Source organism: Mercenaria mercenaria, chromosome 6 (genome assembly GCF_021730395.1).
Source record: "Mercenaria mercenaria strain notata chromosome 6, MADL_Memer_1, whole genome shotgun sequence".
NCBI lineage: Eukaryota > Metazoa > Mollusca > Bivalvia > Venerida > Veneridae > Mercenaria > Mercenaria mercenaria.
The window spans coordinates 21,371,159-21,392,351 of NC_069366.1; the positions used below are offsets into that span (position 1 = coordinate 21,371,159).

Here is a 21,193-nt window from a genome sequence, read left to right on the forward strand (position 1 = left end):
ATGTACGAAAGGGATTTCCGGCTGTTAACACACTAACATTTTTTTCCAGTTCTTTCCTGAAACTGTTAGGCTCAGTCTTCAGTCAGCAAGAACAATAAAAACACGGTCAGATTGGGGACAAGCCTGAAGCATGCTCAAGAATACGTGGTCGCTTTTTTTTTTAAGAAATAATAAATATGTGCCTATATTTTATCAGTTAATAAAATATGGGCAGGAGTTCGGATGCGTAATAATTAGATCACGAGTGCGTAGCTCGAGTGATTTAATATTCGCATCCGAACGACTGCCCATATTTTATTAACTGATAAAATTATTGGAACATATTTATTATTTCGATTCTAACCACGCAAATTCTTCGCATTTTACAGCACTACATTTTAGCGCGATATGTCATTCGGCTGGCCATATGCTATTATAAAAACCTCCCCACGAATGAAAAGCGTTGCATCAAACGGAATTTTCCGATATTCAATAAATTTTAATTAAATTATTAAGTAGTTATTGCCGTGAAAATGTTATTTTTAATAACATCTAAGGTCGGATATAGAAATCAGAGGTAAATACTTAATTTAGAGTTTATATATGCAGTTTCTAAAAATAGTACACGTCATCTACATGATGGCACTGAAACATACACGCTAGGACATTGCGGCGGCATATAAACACGTAAACACTTGAGTCTGGAAGATTGGAACATGAATTATGATTTATTTACTGTCAAAGTAGAATCTAGTTGACATTTGTGGTGCCTACAACGCAGAAATTGTAAACTACACACACGACCAGACATAGATGCACTGGTGGTGAAGTTGAAACTTACCGGGCTGAAACATTTTCTTACGGTAAAAATATAAACAAATAAATTCATCAGTTAGAATTTGTTTGTTTCAGAAAATTTGATGTACATTTTATTACTAGATCTACTAGTACTGAAAAAGTCGAATATTTAGTCGGTATTATACGGTATGTAATGGAAGCAGAGTAGAATCTCAGTCATGTTACAATCGTAGGGCGGAATGGAAGAGCTATATTTTATCGTAGATTCATGTATAGGCGATTTCGCTATATGTTTATATAGCAGCTGCTGCGGATCGTGTTAGAATGAATAACAAAATTGCGTGTATGTTTATATGTATTTTATAGAAAATTTTAACAAGTACAAAAATGTCGATAACTTCAGCAATACATTTGTATTAAAATGTTAAGTGTACAAATATATACTTAAATATAATAAGTTAATCATTGGTTGTTTGGACAACCTGATCTGTCCTGCAGTTTGAAATTTGTTGTATCAATACCAAAAGCTTTCGCCTCATTAAACAATTTTGTTTTAACGTCCTCGGTTATATTCGGTTGTCTTGTAAGGATCCATGCAAACTCGTAATGTGTGATCCCGAGCACTCCACTGCACGAGTAAATGAAGGTATAGTTATCGTAATCTGTATCTAGAACCCAGTAGTTGCCGTATGGAGCAACTGAAAAATAGACGAACAACACAATGTATGCCCTGAAAATGGAATTCTCACGTTACATGTGTTAGAGACAAAAACGCAGAATCGACAGATTACGCTATTTTTGTCAATTTATGGAACGTCTGTTACGATAGTCAAGGCGTTTGATCGTTTGCAATTATACTACATTAGTTGAGGTAAATATGAAAATGTAGAGTATACTTACGAGATGAGAATCTCAGTTTCAGTTTGGCGGGGTTGTTCTGTGGATCAGGAATAAAAGCATCACCGGTCGCATTGATAGCCTTGCCATCCCTATTGTCAGAATATAAAAAGGAAAGTGTATGCTATCGTCAATAGCGTTTTGTATTAATTTGTTAGACTCTATGCAAAATGACATGCGCCGGTATATCGGACGCAAGACAATTGGCAGCTGACAGCTGAATCCGACTTGTTCCAGATAATTTAGTATCTACTTGAACACCCAAGGTAAAAGTAGTCTTTTCTAGCTTCTGTCAAAAGACATATGATAAACTTGCTTGTCAAAGTTTGGGTGAGCTTGACTTACGGTTACATCCTGTCTCAAATAAATTAACTGGGCATATCGGCAAGAAGTCGATATTTAAATATCTCAAAACTGTATCAAACGTATAATTGAAAATCCAAAAATACTGTGTCCAAATGCACTTACTTGAAACCACTGTTAACAATTTTGATGTGGCCATCAGATTTGAGTTCATAATGTGCCTTAGCACAAGACTGTCCGCTTTCAAAGGCAGCGTAGAACTTGTAAACCTCATACCAGTCTCCCAAATACTGCAAAAATAAAATAACAACTGTTGGTACTCGCTCTTATGTAAAACCAACCGTTTCTTTGAATTTTTCGAACTGTCTTCTTTAATTTCTATATTAAAGTCTTATTTTACTGAAATAATTATCAAAAAGTTGTCTATAGACGTTTCGGAGCATGGTGTCTGAGGTGTCAACGTATGTCTAGCGTGTTATAAGTCCTCAAAGAAATTAACAAGCTTAGCTTGGTTAAGAGACGAACGTTTAACGAAACCGGTTTTCAACAACAACAGTAACAAAATAACAATAACATCACTTATAAACGAACTAAGCTGACGTTTTTTTTTTTTTTACAAACTGTACACGTTATAAAAAGATTTAATAATAAGGCATTCATCAGTATAAACTGTATAGTAACAAAGACCTTCTCTGCAATGTATTTGCATATAAAATATATGTTCCATTCCATAAAAAACTTGTATTAGTGACAATATATCATTATTTTGTATTATTCTTGTGTTCATGCTGAAACAAGAAACTATTAAACTGTAATTCAGTTGTCTAAGACAAATCAAATTTCACATTGTTTTACAAATAAATGTTGTTTGTATTGTCATGGCAACCGGAATTCCAAAACACACATGCACCATGAGAACACATGGGTTTATAAATAAAGTACCCGTGATGAAACTAAATGTACACGGATTTGTTTCAGTAAAATCATTTAATTTTGGGTTTAACGCCGTTTTTCAACAGTATTTCAGTCATGTAACGGCGGACAGTTAACCTTACCAGTGTTCCTTGATTCTGTACCAGTACAAACCTGTTCTCCGCAAGTAACGTTGTTATTTGGTACATAAATGACATGAAATATACATACAATCCACGACAACATCATACTTTCACGACGTTACTGACGTCACACTTAATTAAAAGCATTAGTGGAGATTATTTCTTTAAATTGATGAAAGAATCTTGATCAAGAATGTCTTTTCTTAATTTTGATTATTTTTGTCACCAACACAGGTTTTGTCAAGGGACGGTCCACAATTTATCTTCAAGTTTCGCGTCAATGAAGTTTATTTGTGAGCTTATTACTTCCTATATGCATTTTCTAAATGAGTAATACAAACGACTTACCCTGTTTAGGTCGAAAGTCGACTGTGCCTTAACATTAGGACATCCACCGCCTCCAAATACCTGGGCACTGGTATACCCCAAGCATAACAATACACTGACAAGCTGAAATGGATTCATGGCGATCTTTTGTTTTGATGGGACAGTTGCAGAATGCCAACTTTTATACACGACAAACAACGATCTTGGCGTTGTGTAACTGAACACATGTTTAAACAGAAGGGTAATGACACACTAAAATATACAACGCAACGATACTTAGGCGCTCCAAAGAATGGATATCTGGCGCATTAACCTTCAGATGTAAAAAAAACCTAATGTGTGATAAAAAAAGGAATCTTACATCTTCGTCTTTCCACATTAAATTTACAAAATGAAACTCGGTGAATAAAAATGATAAAATACATATTCAATTAAATTTTGTTTATAAAGAGGTACATGTAAGATCCCCTATATTTAAGTAAAGATATACAATTTAGTTGAATAAAAAAATACAAAGATATTTTGCAGAGATGTTTTGTTGAAAAGAAATTTAAAAACAAACGTATTCCGATGTTCTGTAAACTTTTTAAACTCAATAATAGTTTCAAGTATTTAGGGCTTAATGTTTCTCAAATTCATGATTTTTTAAGATATATTACGGAAAGGGAAGACCGCGGTAATATAGGAGATTTCAGGTTTGTCATTTTTGTAAAATCATATGAAGTCAACTATAAACCTTAACTCTCATTTTGAAAATTATCAGTATAAAAACTCCTTTCTTTTGTTGTCCACTGTATCTATGTATTAAAATCTGACCACTGGTATTAAATTTGAAAAATACGCTTGTTGTCACATGGGACTAAATGTGAGACCAAAGATAACGACCTTAGAGTTTAAGGAATTTCTGAAATCATCGTTGTATAATTGTGAGAACTAAGGTTTCAGTACGTATGACCAAAAAGTAATATCTGTTCACATCAGTAGAGAATAAGGTTAAAATATGATGCTGTTGCAACTTCTGCTTCTCCTCGGCGCAACCTTGAGCATTTGCAAAGGCCAAGAGGTTCATTTTGGCAAATGTAAGAATTTCACCACACAAGAGAACTTTGACGTTGAAAGGGTATGTAATTTCTTCACATAGTAATTTTGAGGTCAGTCATGTTTCATAATGGTGCTTTGTTTTCAATAGAAGTTGAACTCATTTACGCAACTGTCGCCTATGTCACCAAAGGCTGATAAATACGTGGCAGTTTTTAAGTTGTGGTCTAAGTAAGGTCAATGTAAGTTCACTGTTCACGTTATTGTGACGTTAATATTTTCATTAAGCAGAATGGATTGATAGCAGAATGGATTGGAAACCTTTGACAAAGCTTTGCATTCTGTGCTTGTGTATTTGTCCTAAATAAAGGCAATTTAATACTTATTTGAACCTTCTATTGAGACTTACGAACGCCAAATCAGATTTCGGCATTTTTCCATATAATTTTTATACGGCTGAAACATTTCTTACATTACAATCTGTTGTTATAAAATAATGACAGAGAAATTTTTTAAAAAGTTAACTTTAAAAAAACCCAGAGTGTATTAAATGATGCAATAGTCGGAGAAGAAGCATTTAGAACATGTATATTTTTGCAACAACTCGGTTTTGATACAGGAATATTATGCTGTCCGCTTTCACGTAGATTCGCCATTACTACCTCTAACCAGTGCAATACCATTAATGAATACAATCGCATTCAGAAAAATACCCAGGTTTACCATAGTAATTAATTTTAAGAATATTTTATTACATATTGGGACTTCTATAGAGCAGCAATTTTCAGTCTTGAAGTATTTAGAATTTCCTAAAATATTCCATCACGCATCCGATCCTGGCGGCAAGTTATTCTGCCTTTGCGACCAGTGATCAGCCTGCATGGTCTGCACTGCTCGCTGTTCAGTCAGTAAAGTTTCAGTGTAAACCCCTTCGAATAATAAATGGTACTACCCGAATCGAATGATAGAGCAGTCCATTTTAGGAATTTAGCAAGGTAAAGGTTACATATATTTCAGTATGCTGGAGGGTGGTATGACATAGAGAAGACATATTTCGCTGGGCAGATGGATAAATCTTGTACCAAAGCAGTGTACACACTGAGACCAGACGGTAAAATAAACGTTATCAATGAAGACCTTACGTAAGTACTATCTAGAATGAATTTTAAAGTTTCTCCATTTAAATGTTCGTGTTTTCTTTGTCCCTGATTCGATTCCATATAATTAGGTTTTCCCTAGTTCCATAAGTCTATTCTGTTCTGTTGTTTACCAGCTACCTGGTGCGCAGACTAGTAGTGACTTATAACTAGTATAACCAGTTCAACTCATACATAGACTTATTTATTAACGTTACGAATACATCGTAACTAGTCACTCGTCTGATGTAGACTTACTATACTAGATATCTTTTATAGTACACTACTAACTATGTTGACTTAGTTTCTCATACGTAGACTTTCTTACTCATACGTACGACTTAATATTTCATACGTATGAAGGCCCTTACGACGAAGGCCTTTCATTAGACTGATTTTCTCCTCCAAGAGGGTGGGGGTATAAAGTCAAACCTTAGGGCGCGGGATGTCATTGCGACGATTGATATTCAATAACATGTTTGCACAAAGGGGTACATGTATTGGTGAAATAGGGACTCGGACAGCGACAAACGGCGTATGAGATACTAGATCGTACGTATGAGTTAGAAAGTCGTATGTATGAGACAGTTAGTCCTTGGTATGAGATAAGCAGTCAAACGTATGAGATACTAAGTCGTAAGTATGAGTTAGATAAATCGTACTCATGAAATACTGAGTCGTACGTATGAAATACTAACTCGTACATATGAGTTACTAAGGACGCTTCCATAGATTCAAAAAGATAAAGTTATTATCAGAAAATGATTCATGATATTCGAATTATCTATATATGGCCAGTCCTTTCCAAGTTTTGATTGAAGTTGCCTAGTTTGCCAACATTTTTTCCAAATATCTGAACATGAACTATCCTCGAAGAAATAAGAGTTTATGTTCTTCTTTTGACACTATGCCTTGACAATGAAAGTTTTTAAATCATCGCTGTAAACGGAATGATAATGTAAAATTGAACCCTTATTTTAACTAAAACACTTTTCTTTTCATTGTTTGATTTAGTTCAGATCAAAAAGAAGAAAATACCACAGGGGTAGCTTTCTACAAAGATGAGAACGTCAAGTCAAAGTTGACAGTTCAACTCGGTTGTAAGTCAAACACTTTTCTTACTCACCCAACTTTCAAGTAGGCAGACATAAAAATTATATTTACTTTAACTATTTTAATGCGATTTAATGTAGATTGTACTTCATTTACTTTCGATTTTGTTATATTTCATTAGTAATTATATAGGAGGAAATGTCAAAGAGGTGTTAAAAAAAGCTTTGTACATATCAAACCTCATTCGATCGATATTAACAACACATTTGTACAATTATACATATATAGCGCCATATTGCTGGATAATATTCTGTTCTTCAACTTTTCTTTAAAAACCTAATATACATAATTATGCATATATTTTTTAGCATCCCCGGAAGCAAATTACTGGATTGTTGAAACGGACTATGAAACTTATTCCCTGATCTGGTCCTGCGCTGAGCTCGTGGGTTTGGCGCACGCAGATATTGGTTGGATACTGGGCCGGAAACAAACCCTTGACGAGAATCTGAAAGAAAGGCTGAAGAAGAAATTGACTGACATTGGACTGCAATATCAGCAATTCTACAAAACGTCACAACCTGATAATTGTCCTTGGTAGTTGATGGAATGATATAAACTTATTATATTGAAATAAAAAATATAAGTACACATGTGTTGATAATAAAAGAGAACAGAATTTGATTTTCAATGCTATTTCGTCCAAACGATCGTGGGGAAACACGAAGATACTCCTTAAACAAAGTTTTGACCGAAGTCGTGCTCCAAACACCACGAGGATACGAAAGATAACATGGCCCACACTGTGCTGAACTTTTGCTCGGACTGACATTTCAAATTCACTCTCCAGTTGCAAACCCATACAAACTGTCCATAGCTGAAAAAATCTATTTAGGGTAAAATGGGGTAACTGGGACACTAAAAGAAACACTGTTATGTAATATTGTAGAAACACCAAATAAAAATTTGATTTATTGATATGTCGCTATGCACAACATATACAATATATAACGTATAATTTAAAAGCTTCTTTGTTTTATCTTCATGTTTCCATTATGCACAAACATCAACAATTTATGAAATATGCACCACACAAATTAACATCACTTATACCGCTGTCGTATTTATTCATCAATGTTACAGAATACGCCTTGACCAAAGTTTAAATTTTACCTTTAAAGTTAAATGTTGACATTTCCGCGCCATCTGTCGATATCATCATATTTTTTTCCAAGGTTGTTCACTTAATCTATTTCTGAGTGAATTCATAATCACATTCTGCTTGCTGAAGCAACGCTCACAATCAGCTGTTCACATGCAACGCAACAACTATTAAATCAATCATAGCAAATAATTCTAAGTATATATTCACGGTGGGGAAACCAAGAATGCAACGTCATCAAAAACCAGCGCAAATGAGCTGACCACACACAAATTTACGCCGATTCAGGTAAGAAAAGTCTTGTAACTTTTTTATTACTGCAACTTTCAACTCGAGATAAAGAGCACCGTACCCGGCCTGGAGTATACTGTTCTGCGGTAGTGTTCCATTTTGTACGTATAGCTTGGTTTTTTCCCGAAAATGCAGTTGGCAAAGAGGACATGAGCAGTACCACACTTTTGTCTAAGAAGGTGAGTTTTGATCGTATTTTCGTGAAATGAGGACAGATTTGACGCTCGTTAAGTACCAGTCACCAGCATAATAATCAACCATTGTTGTATTTTGCTGTTTTCAAGGATATCAGGTGATATTTTATTCAAAACAAACAAAATTATTAAAATGAGAACTTCCACACTGACGACATTGTTGGAGAACATTCACACTCTTAATTGCCATTATTGTAGGTATGCTTCCTAAAAGACGTCTCTTAGACAGTCACTATGTCAACAACAAATATCGTCTATACATACAATCATCAGTTAAAACCTTTTACCGCGGAGCTGTAGACCAGTTAAAATAGATCTGCAAAATCATATAAGAACAGCTGAGCACATGTTAGGCTAATATTAATCAATGTGTATGGTGTAACATGGACATACGGCGTTCAGATTGACTGCTATCTTAGGCCGAAGACATTATTTTAGGATAACAAGATAAATTCGATTAAAAGTCCTGCACACAAAAAGCTAATAGTGGATTGGAGTAGTTATTGTACTTTAGTATATTGTAATTTTGTTTATAACTATATCCATCCAATAGTGCGTAAACACGGTTAGTTATTTCATTACTTTAATTAAATATTATAACTGTAAGATATTTTAAACATTAATTGAAAAAAGGGAAGTCGAATATCGACTACAATCTGACCTAATACATTCAAAAGGCACCATCACTTTAGGTTATTCTGAACATTTGATAAACCGGAAGTAAGGCATACAATGTATTAGCATTACATAGGCTAAAGCCCGGATTCGAATTCATTTCTTGTATGGCAAATGACAACAGTGTTATATTTCTAAACATAAAATATAATGTTAAAATTGTTAGAATGTTAAATAGTTCTAAATAGTGTCTTTAAACCAGCTTGAAATGCGCTGATCTAAAAATTGAAGGCAAACATAAAAACACACGGACTTATACATTTGATTTGATATCGTAAGATACGTAGCTTATATTTCCGGCAGAGAAATTTCAGTTAAAGCTGCATTGGGGACAATTTATTTTTTAAAAGATGATTTCCCATAGGCACCTATTACTAAAAATTGCCTAAGGCTAAAACATTCTGTCTAGCAAATAAGCACATGACACTATTATTTTACATTTTTTCTATAATTTTGAAAACATTCGGGTTTTAAAGACCTGCTCTAGTCCTACCTTTTAACCTTAAATTGTCACTGAAAAGGCATGAAAGTCTTGACTATGAACAGTGACGCCTATCAAAATTGAGTCTATTTTATATAAAATTCTGCAAAAATATTTGTGGTTTTGCGTGCTAAAGTGTGGCACGTAGCCGTCATCTATTACCTGTTGTAATCATGGGTTGCATACACAATAAAACTTTAATAGCCGCGGAGCAGGGCTTCAATCAAATTTCAAATCAGTGAAGGAAAAAATATATCCGATCTTATAGAACTACCATAAGCATCATACGGGAAAGAGATTCTTCTAAGCTTTTTGGTGTGATTTCATGTTACTGCTTAAAAGTTCGCCAGTATTTATGCACCATTCCACATTCCTAACATCTTGGGGTTTTCTCTCCAATGTTACTAGTGTTCCCACAGAGCAAGTTTTCCGGCTAAATCTACGCCACTACGCACTTCAGTCAAAAAGTCTGACCTGCTAGCTGCTTTCAAAAGCCTGCTAAAAACTCACTTCTTTGTACAGTATTTTGTTAACTGACTGTATGTATATGTATCTTGTTTTACATTCATGATTTTTGTATATTATATAAGATTTTAATAGGAGAATTTGTTTGTAGATTATTTGTAATACAAAATATTATCTTAACGTTAAATTGCACTTGCTGCAATTAATTTCACGTTCAGCTGCATCGTGACGTCATTCGGGAGGTAGAACTTTATAATATCATCATTTATATGGTTCGCTCCGGATCAAGGTAAGTACTTATTAAATGTTAATTTTAAGTATAGGATTTTGGTTTGGCAAAAGAAATTTACATAATACTTTGTTGTCTCGCATATGTAACTGGTGCCAAAATAATTTATATGGGATGAGAAGTTTTATTGTCTAATTACTGGCTATACTGTTAAGTGTTTGGTATTATTTTTGTTTACAAATTTAAGCTCCTCCTACAGTATGTGACTTACCGGGTTGATAAACGACTGGAAGTAAATGATGATTTACCGAAAATAATTTCCCAAAAATTTGAAAAATGTTACAATGCCACTGTACAAAAATAAATTCAAAAACTAAAAAAGGTGGAAAAAAATATATGTTTTCTTTTCCCTTTTTATATAAGATCTACATTTATTGTCCAAGTTAAGTGTGTCCCTTATTATTCAACATGTACCATGCTGCGGAGTCATTCTTTGTGATTTCAGCCAACTGAAATATTATTGTCTCTTAGTCTGTCAACTCGTCACCGGTGTTGGCCTATGGGGCTTTAAAAAAACGTTTCAAAGCCCGCCCTCTTAGCACAGTAGGTAGAGCGTCGGTACAAAATCCGGGAACACTGGTTAGGTTAACTGCCCGCCGTTACATGACTGAAATACTGTGTGAAAAATATCTAGATTTTATAAAAGATAAAAGATTCAGAATTGCTTTAACAAGATTTCGAACGTCCTCTCATGACTTGGCTATTGAAAAGGGTAGATATACAGGTATGCCAAGGAATGAAAGAATTTGTAAAAACTGCAATTTTGGACAAATAGAAAATGAATATCACTTTTTGCTTACATGTAATAAGTAGATCTACAAGGATTTAAGAAAAAAACATTTGAAACACTACTATTATACTTGGCCTACACTACAGAAATTTACCAATTTGTTAATGTCAGATTCAAAAACAGTTGTTAAAGGTTTATCGAAATATTTACATTTTGCAAACTTGTGTAGAGAATGAACATGTCAATTCCGTCGTATGAATTTAGTCTAACCTATATTTCACCATTACTGTGTAGTTTATACTCCTTGTAAATCCATGTCTTCAGCTTATATATATATGTTTTTGCTGTAAGCATATAATTGTATGTTTAACGCAATAAACTATTTGAGTTGAGTTGAGTTGAGTATTAAACCCAAAACAAACAAATGAAAGAGTTCAAAAACAATAATATAGTTTATTGAAAATGCAAAGTTCGTCAAGTGACTATTATTTGCAAATTATATAAAGCAGAAAACAACAGCGGGAAGATGTGATCATTCTCGAAAAAAGTAACATGGTCCTATTCATATAGATTCTACTCAACTATATAGATCAAACGCCCTACGGATTGCAACGATATTTTCAAATTGTCGTCATTAACTGTATGTCATGAAAATATACAAATACTGTCATCCGAAACAAAATAGCAAGTGACGCACAGAATGCAGCAAAACTTATCACTTTTACTGTATACATGTCAGATAAGAAAAAAATGGCTTAGATTTTTTCTAAACAGTGCAAGATACTTAAGAGTGTGGATGTTCTCCAACAAGGTCGTCAGTGTGGACGGTCTCATTTTAATAATTTTGTTTGTTTTGAGTAAAATATCGTCGGATATCCTTGAAAACAGCAAAATACAACAATGGTTGAGTATTATGTTAGTCACTGATATTAAATGAGCATCAAATCTGTCCTCATTTCACGAAAATACGGTCAAAACTCACTTTCTTAGACTAAAGTGTGGTACTGCTCATGTCTTCTTTGCCAACTGTTCGCGTTTTCGGGGAAAAACCAAGCTATATATACAAGATGGAACACCACCGTAGAATAGTATACTCCAGGCCGGGTACGGTGCTCTTTATCTCGAGTTGAAAGTTGCAGTAATAAAAAAGTTACAAGACTTTTCTTACCTGAATCGGTGTAAATTTGTGTGTGGTCAGCTCATTTGCGCTGGGTTTGATGACGTTGCATTATTGGTTTCCCCACCGTGATATTACCAAAGCTTGTATTCATCTATCAATATATTAAGACGTTTGAATACATACTTTTTATCAAAACACACAGTTTTTTTCTGAGATGAAAAACAACAACAAAAAACAAACGACAAACAACAAAACAAACAAAAACAAAACACAACACCTTGAATTCAAGAGAATAAATTTAGATCGAATATAGAATAGCCTTTTCAAATGAAAGAATATGTTTACATTATCTGTAATACAGATATGATTGAAACCGAGCACCATTTTCTTTTCATCTGTCCTAAGCACAGCTCTCTTAGAAACAAGCATTTAAAATGTTATTATTATACGTGGTCATATATACAAACATTCACAAGTCAAGTTCACAACAACAATAAGAAAACTACATGTCCTCTTGTAAAATGCATGTCTTTTGCCAACTTTGCAATTTGTAATTGTATTTACTACAAGCGTTGTAATATTGCTATTAGTCCAATAGCTGGTGCGTCACATGAAGGTACTTGACTGGGTGTTGAATAATACATACGTACGAGTGAAATAATTAGTATATGCTGCTGCATTATTAAAATATATTCCTCATACATGTTTCTGAATTCAGACTCTGAACCACCCATCTTTTATGGTTTTGTGTTTGTTTCTTGTTGTGTCGCTTGTGGAAGTCAGCAGCTACTATAGTATACAGAAGGCAAGTAGTTAAATGCCCGCCCGTTCTTGAAATAACGACCAGAAGGGCATCTGGAGGTCATTTTATAAAATGAAAGCTGTAAATATATATCACTTTCGGCAGACATGACGTTGTACAGAAACAAAGTGTTAACAATGGTAAGACAATTCATTGAACAAAAGTTATCTAACCTACAATTACACATTCATTTCTGAGTTTTTTCCGAGTGTACAAAAAAAATAATCGAGGAACGAATCGTTCACTACGGAGATGAGATTGGCAACCGATCTCTGGTCCTCTTTGTTTCATATGAAGGAGACGTACACCAGTATTTCTTTCCACAAAGTGAATACCTTCTGAATTGTATGGTGGCATATATCTGCCACGAGTACTGAGGCATATTTCTGCCCGGCACAAGATAGCTAGGTAGCTATCATGATAAAATTGTTAACTTTCCAGGAAATGTACGCATTTACTGAAAACATCTCAGCAATAAATGATATTTTCTAGATATTTCATTTATTTTCCGAAAATGTTTTGCTTTAATGCTTGAAATGCTTTGCTGCTACCACGATGATATTCTAAACTTTCCAGCAAAGTTGTGCATCTTTCTAAGAAAATTTAATATGCTGGACACTTTATGCTGTTGAGATAAACTTTTCAGAAAAGTCGAAATATCGAGATAAATTTAGCTGTCTAGTTGTGAGCACTAACAATAATGTAAATTGTCGCAGTGGCATTTCCTGGAAACTCGTTTATTGAGGTAGCATTTTCAGAAAACGTCACTTTATCATATCACGATAACTATTTAGCTATCTCGTAGAAGTAAGCCACCATACACGAGATGGCTACGTAGTTATCACAAAAATGTAGAAATACTGTGAACTTTCCAGGAAATGTGTGCAATTTTCTGAAAATATGTCAGCAATGAATAATATTTTTGGGTATTGTATTCATGTTTTGAAAACGTTTTAGCGCAAAATTTCGCGTTAATACTTGAAACTGCCACGAAATGCTTGGTAACTATCATGATAATATTTACGTTGTGGAAAGTTAAAAAAAAAAACAACATTATAGTATTAAGTTATTTTTTTAGATAGGTTTTTCATTTCCAGGAAACTTTAAGCTACTGAGATAAACTCTCCAAAAAAATCGAAATCCCTGAAAGTATAAAGTAAGTTAAGAAATGGCAGCTGTGGGCACTTTCGAAATTATTGCAATAATATTTCCAGGAAACATAATTATAACCATTGGGATAATCATTTCTGAAATTTAAGTATTGCAAGGCTGCCTAGCTATCTCGTGGTAGACGTATGCCACCATAGAACTGCCCTTTCTATACATAGACAAGTGTACATGTATGTACAAAGTACAGATGAACTCTAGAAGTACAAAGTGTAGATGAACTCTAGAATATGTAGTGTATTTAACCTTTGCCTGTAAATGAACTGTTTTAAGTATCTAAGTATCAACAAGTATATTTATATACAGACAGTTGGTACTAATCTATTTTATTTCTGTTGTGAGGCACTGAATCATTGTCGAGTCTGCTTCCTGTAAAAAAAACAGTAGTGGTGTGATATGAGGCAAGGCCGTGACTACCAGTGGGGCTCAAACCAAAAACCTGGGATAAGGCCGGGACCACCTGTGGGGCTCAAACCCAAGACCTGGGATTTAGTCGCTGGTACATTTACCTCATGACCTTATAATGGACATAATGCAAGTCCTGGTACAGGAAGGACTGTAATCAGGGAGCCAGATTCGTAGTTTCTACGGCTAAGGTTATTTTTCATTTGAGCCGCACCATGGGAAAACCAACACAGTGGCTTTGCAACCAGCATGGATCCAGACGAGCCTACGCATCCGCGCAGTCTGGTCAGGATCCATGCTGTTCGCTAACGGTTTCTCTAATTGCAATAGGCATTGATAGCGAACAGCATGGATCTTGACCAGACTGTGCAGATGCGCAGGCTGGTCTGGATCCATGCTGGTCGCAAAGCCACTATGTTGGTTTTCGCATGGCGCGGCTCATTTCATTTACAAGAACGATTATCTAATAACTGCATCACATATGAATTACTTCTAAACTCTGCATACTCAGTTTTTACAATTCAAGAAAGTTTGACACAAGCAAGACGATTGAGGTCTGTACTCGTGTTAAATTCTATTTGTACGAAAACAGCTGATTACGAAGACGCCCAAAGAAGGAACTTGACAGGTCTCGTGTTTAGACATGTGTACAGAAGGACGAATTGGACCACGCATGATCTTTCGGCACAACTTGTATACAGGGCACAAACAAGGGTCGTTCAAAAGACGTCGAAGTCGATGCTATAGTTGAAATGAGGTACGTGCAAGGCAATAGTTCAGTAACCATTGCATATGGTGGACGTCATACAAGACTTCCTAGTCACCAATCCTACTTACATAATCAAGTTAGACAACTCTTGATTGCATTTATCTGGAATTAATTACTTAAACTATCAAGCTGTACCTCAGTAGCACCTACGTATCTCTGACATAAGCGTTCACACTTGAATAACCATGCAGGTAAGATATTTAATGGTCAAATTCATGATTGGGAATTACTGGATTTTTCCGACTTTCAGAGAGTTAAAGTTTTGTGTGCAGTTAGCATCCTTTTCATAAAACGTATTTACATACATGTGTTTGTTTGTTTGTTTTGGGTTTAACGCCGTTTTTCAACAGTATTTCAGTTATGTAACGGCGGGCAGTTAACCTAACCAGTGTTCCTGGATTCTGTACCAGTACAAACCTGTTATCCGCAAGTAACTGCCAACTTCTCCACATGAATCAGCGGTGGAGGACGAATGATTTGAGACACAATGTCTTTTATCAAATCGTCACGGAGAACATGCGCTTCGCCCAGGGCTCGAACTCGTGACCCCGCGCTCTCCCTATTGAGTTAATCGGGCGGGCTACATACTTGTGTAGCCCTACTCATTTGGCCTATCAGGATGTCACCCCTCAACGGAGACAGCGACAGTCAAAAGTGATCACGCTGTCTCGAAACGTCCTATTATTTGGACTAATACTTGTGTTGACAAGATTTTAAATAACTGATAAACAAAGGTTGACCATTTTCAGAATGTTGAGCTTTGTACGACCCTTGTCGTGATACTGATAAGAATACTGGACAGTACTATATAAATACATGTATTTACACCACTCGTCCCATTAAGTATAACTAGAACAAAGTCACCAGGATGACAATGTCGCCTATCTTTGTCTTTGTGGCTTTTATTGCAGTTTGCAACGCACAGGTACCCCATTTAGGGAAATGCCCGGATGTTCAAGTGGTGCAGAATCTCGACGTAGACAAAGTAAGTTCTTTAATTTTCTTTTTCTTTAAAAAGCAGTACTCGAATTGAGTATGCTTTAAATATTTCCACAGAAAATCTGCGCAGAAAATAGCTACTCAGTATCAAAAATTTAGATAAACTAATGGACTTGATCTATATCTATATTGTTCTGTTGATTTTCACACACGGTTTTTTTTTTATATTTTTTATTTTTTGGCAAAAAAAAGGGAAGTTTTGAACCAATGCTGCAATACAAAGACATAAATAGTGGGAAGAAAGCATATTTTATTCTTTGTTAATCAGAATGTTTCTGTCAATTTGTTGAGGGTCGCTCAATCTAGATGGGAATTTTTTTTTTCTGAAAATTTGGCAAGAACGATTTGCGATTGATTGCTGTGATAATAATGTTGTTTGTGTTTATGAATGTGGAAATATTATAAGTTAGTATATATAGGCCATTTTCCATAAAAAAAGAGTTTGATACAGGCCCCTGTGGAATAGACCAATAGGACATTAATTGTAAAATAAACTAAGTAGACCAACAATTATCAATTTTTAAAATTTCTTTCAGTATTTAGGTGACTGGTATGAGATCAAAAAGTTCTTTTTCTTCATCGAGGGTGCGGAAACCTGTATCAGAGCCAATTATAGCCTGAAGGGCGACGGTCATATCCAAGTATTTAACCGGGGAATCAAGTAAGTAAAATGAGTGTATGTTATGTAAAACTGGATATTGTGAGAGGAGGAATAATTAGGACAATGGCGGTGATTTCGATCCACCTTAGAGACAGTCACAACCGTAACACTACCTCCGAATTAAGCTTTTAATTTCTAAAAAAGAGAAACATGTTGCTTTCTGATAACACGTTCACATAACGAAATATTTAAAAATTTAAAAAGTGTGCTTGTATAAATGGGATCATCCGTCAATATTGGCCAGATCATGCTGAAATTTTCAACAAATACAGATGACATGCATGTTATGATAATCCGTTTATTCCATTTGATAGAAAACAACGAAAAATATAACTGAGTGAAAAAAGTCAATGTCATAATTACAATTAATGAGAACGAATTAAAATTATGACGTACCTCTGCTTGCTGCACGCCGGCGTTCAATAAACCGACGACTATTCCACGTCCGTCCCATTCCGTGTTTTCCTGATGTGTTGATTGATAACCCATTTACGATAGAAGTATAAAAATTATTTCGCACCAACTCACGATTTTCTCGTGCAATGTGTGTATTTCGTTGTTGCATGGTTCACCGAGCCGTGTTATATAAATTTATAAATTTTATGAGGGATAATACTTGGAATGTAGCCAATAGCAAACACTCAAAATTTTGTGCAGACCTGTTTCACCCATAAGTAAAGAATTCACAGGTCCATCATGAAATATTTTCCCTAGCGCGCATATACTTTACCTATTCAATATGATCGCGGCCTCATACTGAATTGAATTATGTACACTTATAAGATTCATTAAGTATATGTTTCAGATTTGGTTCAAATGCGATAAGGGTTCTGTGTGAAAATACATCTCTGACTATTAACTGGCTTATGAAATTGATTTTACATATTTTTCATTAACTGTTGTTTTTTTTTTTTTGCTATATGTGGCGTCAACATGATGTTTCTTACATATGTGGAGGTAGGCTTCAAAAGTATCATAATGTTGTTTCCATAAAGGAAACTAAAACAATAACATATTAAAACGTTCAATTTTTCCTTTGTAAAGTGTTGTTTTTTTTTTCAATTTAATGCATAAAATGTTAATCCCAAAATAGTATTCTACCCACTTTCCGCTGGGTGTAACATGTACTTTTATTTTTCGTTCACGTGATAAAAAAAAAAACAACACCACTGCGCAGAATTTTCGTAGGACCTACAGGTAGCAAAAATACATACTACGTAAAGCCTTTGCACAGACGAAAGCTTTTTGTCTTTCCCATATGAACAGTGCTTTAAAGCAAAATATTATTCTGAAAAGGTACGCTGCATTAATAAGCAATAGTATTTTAATGATTGTGCTTGCATATTATTCTTATTGTTCCATTCTACTAAGAAGTGTTCTATATTATTTGAATAATATATTGTTCAGTAACAGAAAATATGTTTCCATCATGCAGTCCAGACGGCAGCGAAGACAATGCGATTGGTGATGCCTACCCACCAGATACCAGTGTCCCTGCAAAATTAGCTGTGACCTTCAATGGTGAGTGTTTTATCATATTTGGACTCATTTTAACCGTTACCCTGCTAAATTTCTAAAATACACTGGTCCATCATTCAATTTGGGCAGTTCCAATTATTAATATTCAAAGGGGTGTTCACTGAAAATTTACTGACTGAATAGCAAACAGTGCAGACCATGATAGCTTGCATGGACGTGCAGGCTGATCTTGGTCTGCACTGGTCGCAAAGGCAAAATCACTTGCCGCCAGCAGGCTATGGGTTAAAGCACTTTTACTTGAAGCCAGATTTGGATACAGTAAGTATCTACAGGTGTTTCACCAGAGAGGAGTTGTGGTTTGATCCCCACCCCGACTGTCCGTCCAAGATATTTTTTTCATTAAACTTGGTATATGGATATAGGGCAGAGAATATGCACGCCCTTTTATTTTGACGCTATGGATGGTAAAAAATATGACTGCTATGACAACTTATAGTCCAATAAATATGAAAAGAAGGGGGAGATAGTGCGATAAATTTTTAAAATACATTTAATATTGTTCATGAAACTTGGAATAATGAAATACTGCAATATTAGATTATGCATGCCATTTTATTTTGTTGCTATTGTAATAATTGTAGTTGCTATGGCAACCAAAAGTTCAAAAATATGACAAGAAGTGGATTTTGCGATAACTTATAAAGTATAAAAAAAAATTGTTCACGAACCTATTCCAATAATAATAATAATAATATTCATACTATCTTATTATTCAAATCTGGAACTATTTATTATCTTATGGGACAGACTTTCTTTTTTGTATGTATCTTAATTGTCATGAATAATCTTTGTGACGCATGGTAATTCTTTTAAAACATAGTTATTGTTACATTACGTTTATTTAAGACTTCTTTAATTTGAGACGTGTTTGTCGAGAAAATTTAAGTAATTCTGATATGTGTATTTTTGTATAAATGTTAAATTATAAATTGACTGTATGATTGTGTGTATGTGTGAATGTATATCAGTTGAAGGCCATACTGGAAATAAGTTGTAAAATATCTGTATTTGTACACTTAGTATGTCACCTTCAGAAAATAAAGTTATTATTATCATTATTATTATTATTATTATTATTATTATTATTTGTATATAGATAGAAAACGGTGTGGAAACCACTGTTTTATGTTGGTCTGTCCGTTCACTTGTCTGTCATAACTTTAAAAATACAACGTGAATTTTTCATGAAACCTGAGACATAGATACAAGGTGATATATATGTATATCGTTTTATTGTTTCCACTTGTCTGTCTTCGCGTCTCCGTCAGTCAGAAAAGGTAGCTTCTATGTTACTTTTAATGGTACAAGACACCTGGTTTATGGATGGTGGGTTATTTGGATATAAAACAGGTCCTTCTATTAAGTTTTCAAGGTAATAAAGATGGTTCCTATAGCAGCAAATGTGACAAATGCCCCTTCAAGTAGGGGACTTTACTGCTGGAAAATAGTCTATGTTTTGAAGTCAGGCCCATAGCTTAGGTGACTTTTTAGTGTTATTGGTAGAGGAAGACCTCTATTGATTTCATCCAAAAGTGATTCTAAATCATTCGGTCGCAGAGGCCTTTGCAAGATTTGTAGTAAATGGTTTTTAACAAGAGTGGTTGATTTTAAGTTAAATTCGGTGCACTACGAGTCAATAACATCAATCCTTCTGACTTTCCATTGGCTTAGTTAATACTGACTAAGACAACCATGTTGAGTACGTTAAAATATATTTGATACTTGCTGTTCACTATGTATACTTGCTTTAAATCTTTATTATAGCCTTTTTTTTATTGGTTTAGGGAGTGGGGGTGACGAATACAAATGAATGTAATATGACGTCATAATTCCAAATGTGTGTGTTGTCCGATTTACAGGCTTTCTTCTTCGGCGCTCTTTATTTAACTAAGACTTAGTTACTCACGTTTCACAATATTTAATAGTGTATTTCAATATTGTTTACAGGTTCACCGCGTGTCCCTTATTGGATCGTCGACACTGATTATGTTAATTACTCTCTCGTGTGGTCGTGCACTGACCTGGTCGGTCTCGTGCAGACTGACTTCGCCTGGATCCTCAGCCGGAAAAAGACTCTTGACACCCAGACTGTTGACAAACTCGTTAACAAGCTTGGATCGTTCGGCATCAACACGTCCAGTTTCAGGGATACTGTGCAAGATAACTGTCCGTACTGATACACTTGCTTAATATTTTGTAATATTAATATTCTTTTTGTTATATGTCTATCTGTTGTTGTTGTTTTTTAAATTTGAAATAAAAGAGTTATTTGTATAATGTCTTTTAGATAATATATCATCAGTAAAGGCAAATTTGTCCACTCGCTCAGCTAAATAGTGATAGCGCAGATCTACAGATCGCAGGGCCGTAGATCGATCCCCAGGCAAGGCGTATGTTCTCCGTGACAATCGACAAAGGACATTGTGTCTGAATTCATTCGTCTTCCACCTCTGATTTATGTGGGGAAGTGGAGAACATGTTTGTATGTTGGTATTGGTACAGAATCTAGGAAAACTAGTTAGGTTAACTGCCCGCCGTTACGTATCTGAAATACTGTGGAAAAACGTCGCTTAACCCAATGCAAACACAAACATAAAGGCAAATTATTAACAGTCATTTTATTCATGTACCGAAAACCAAAAATATATTGTGTCAACCTTTCATAAATCGGACCTCAATTGAGATTAAGATTCGTTATAGCTTGGTGACACCTACTGCCTCTGCGTTAACGAACGGTTAGATTTGTTATACAAATGTAGTCCCAATCCGTGACTCTAGTTACCTCACCTGACGGTCCGTAGTGATAATTACTTCATGAGTTGGACTAGATTTGTTACCGACATATTTCTGCCCTCTCG

At 34.9% G+C, this 21,193-nt stretch overlaps 3 protein-coding genes across 3 annotated transcripts; 2 read left to right on the top strand and 1 right to left on the bottom strand.

Annotated features, from left to right (window-relative positions):
* Positions 1-1,121: 1,121 nt before the first annotated feature.
* Positions 1,122-7,807, bottom strand: LOC123549448 (apolipoprotein D-like). Its single transcript, XM_053545356.1, has 5 exons — positions 7,760-7,807; positions 3,381-3,482; positions 2,143-2,267; positions 1,678-1,766; positions 1,122-1,475 (listed from the first exon to the last, which is right to left on the bottom strand). The coding sequence occupies exons 1-5, from the start codon at positions 7,790-7,792 to the stop codon at positions 1,240-1,242; spliced, it is 585 nt and encodes a 194-aa protein (XP_053401331.1). The 5' UTR covers positions 7,793-7,807; the 3' UTR covers positions 1,122-1,239.
* Positions 4,330-7,235, top strand: LOC123549450 (apolipoprotein D-like). The gene is made up of 4 exons (XM_053545357.1): positions 4,330-4,479; positions 5,415-5,539; positions 6,548-6,633; positions 6,955-7,235. Exons 1-4 carry the CDS (start codon positions 4,360-4,362, stop codon positions 7,185-7,187), a joined length of 564 nt encoding a protein of 187 aa, XP_053401332.1. The 5' UTR covers positions 4,330-4,359; the 3' UTR covers positions 7,188-7,235.
* An 8,137-nt stretch (positions 7,808-15,944) lies between the features above and the next one.
* LOC123549449 (apolipoprotein D-like) lies at positions 15,945-20,585 on the top strand. The gene is made up of 4 exons (XM_045337559.2): positions 15,945-16,121; positions 16,672-16,796; positions 18,232-18,317; positions 20,283-20,585. Exons 1-4 carry the CDS (start codon positions 16,005-16,007, stop codon positions 20,510-20,512), a joined length of 558 nt encoding a protein of 185 aa, XP_045193494.1. The 5' UTR covers positions 15,945-16,004; the 3' UTR covers positions 20,513-20,585.
* The last annotated feature ends 608 nt before the right edge of the window (positions 20,586-21,193 follow it).

Coding starts and splice junctions, on each gene's coding strand:
- LOC123549450 (XM_053545357.1), top strand. CDS start 4,360: ATGATGCTGTTGCAACTTCTGCTTCTCCTCGGCGCAACCTTGAGCATT. Junction 5,540..6,547: donor GTTATCAATGAAGACCTTAC/GTAAGTACTATC, acceptor TGTTTGATTTAG/TTCAGATCAAAAAGAAGAAA. Junction 6,634..6,954: donor GTTGACAGTTCAACTCGGTT/GTAAGTCAAACA, acceptor TATATTTTTTAG/CATCCCCGGAAGCAAATTAC.
- LOC123549448 (XM_053545356.1), bottom strand. CDS start 7,792: ATGGCGCGGAAATGTCAACATTTAACTTTAAAG. Junction 3,483..7,759: donor GTCAACATTTAACTTTAAAG/GTAAAATTTAAA, acceptor AATCCATTTCAG/CTTGTCAGTGTATTGTTATG. Junction 1,476..1,677: donor GAAACTGAGATTCTCATCTC/GTAAGTATACTC, acceptor TCTATTTTTCAG/TTGCTCCATACGGCAACTAC.
- LOC123549449 (XM_045337559.2), top strand. CDS start 16,005: ATGACAATGTCGCCTATCTTTGTCTTTGTGGCTTTTATTGCAGTTTGC. Junction 16,797..18,231: donor GTATTTAACCGGGGAATCAA/GTAAGTAAAATG, acceptor TCCATCATGCAG/TCCAGACGGCAGCGAAGACA. Junction 18,318..20,282: donor ATTAGCTGTGACCTTCAATG/GTGAGTGTTTTA, acceptor TATTGTTTACAG/GTTCACCGCGTGTCCCTTAT.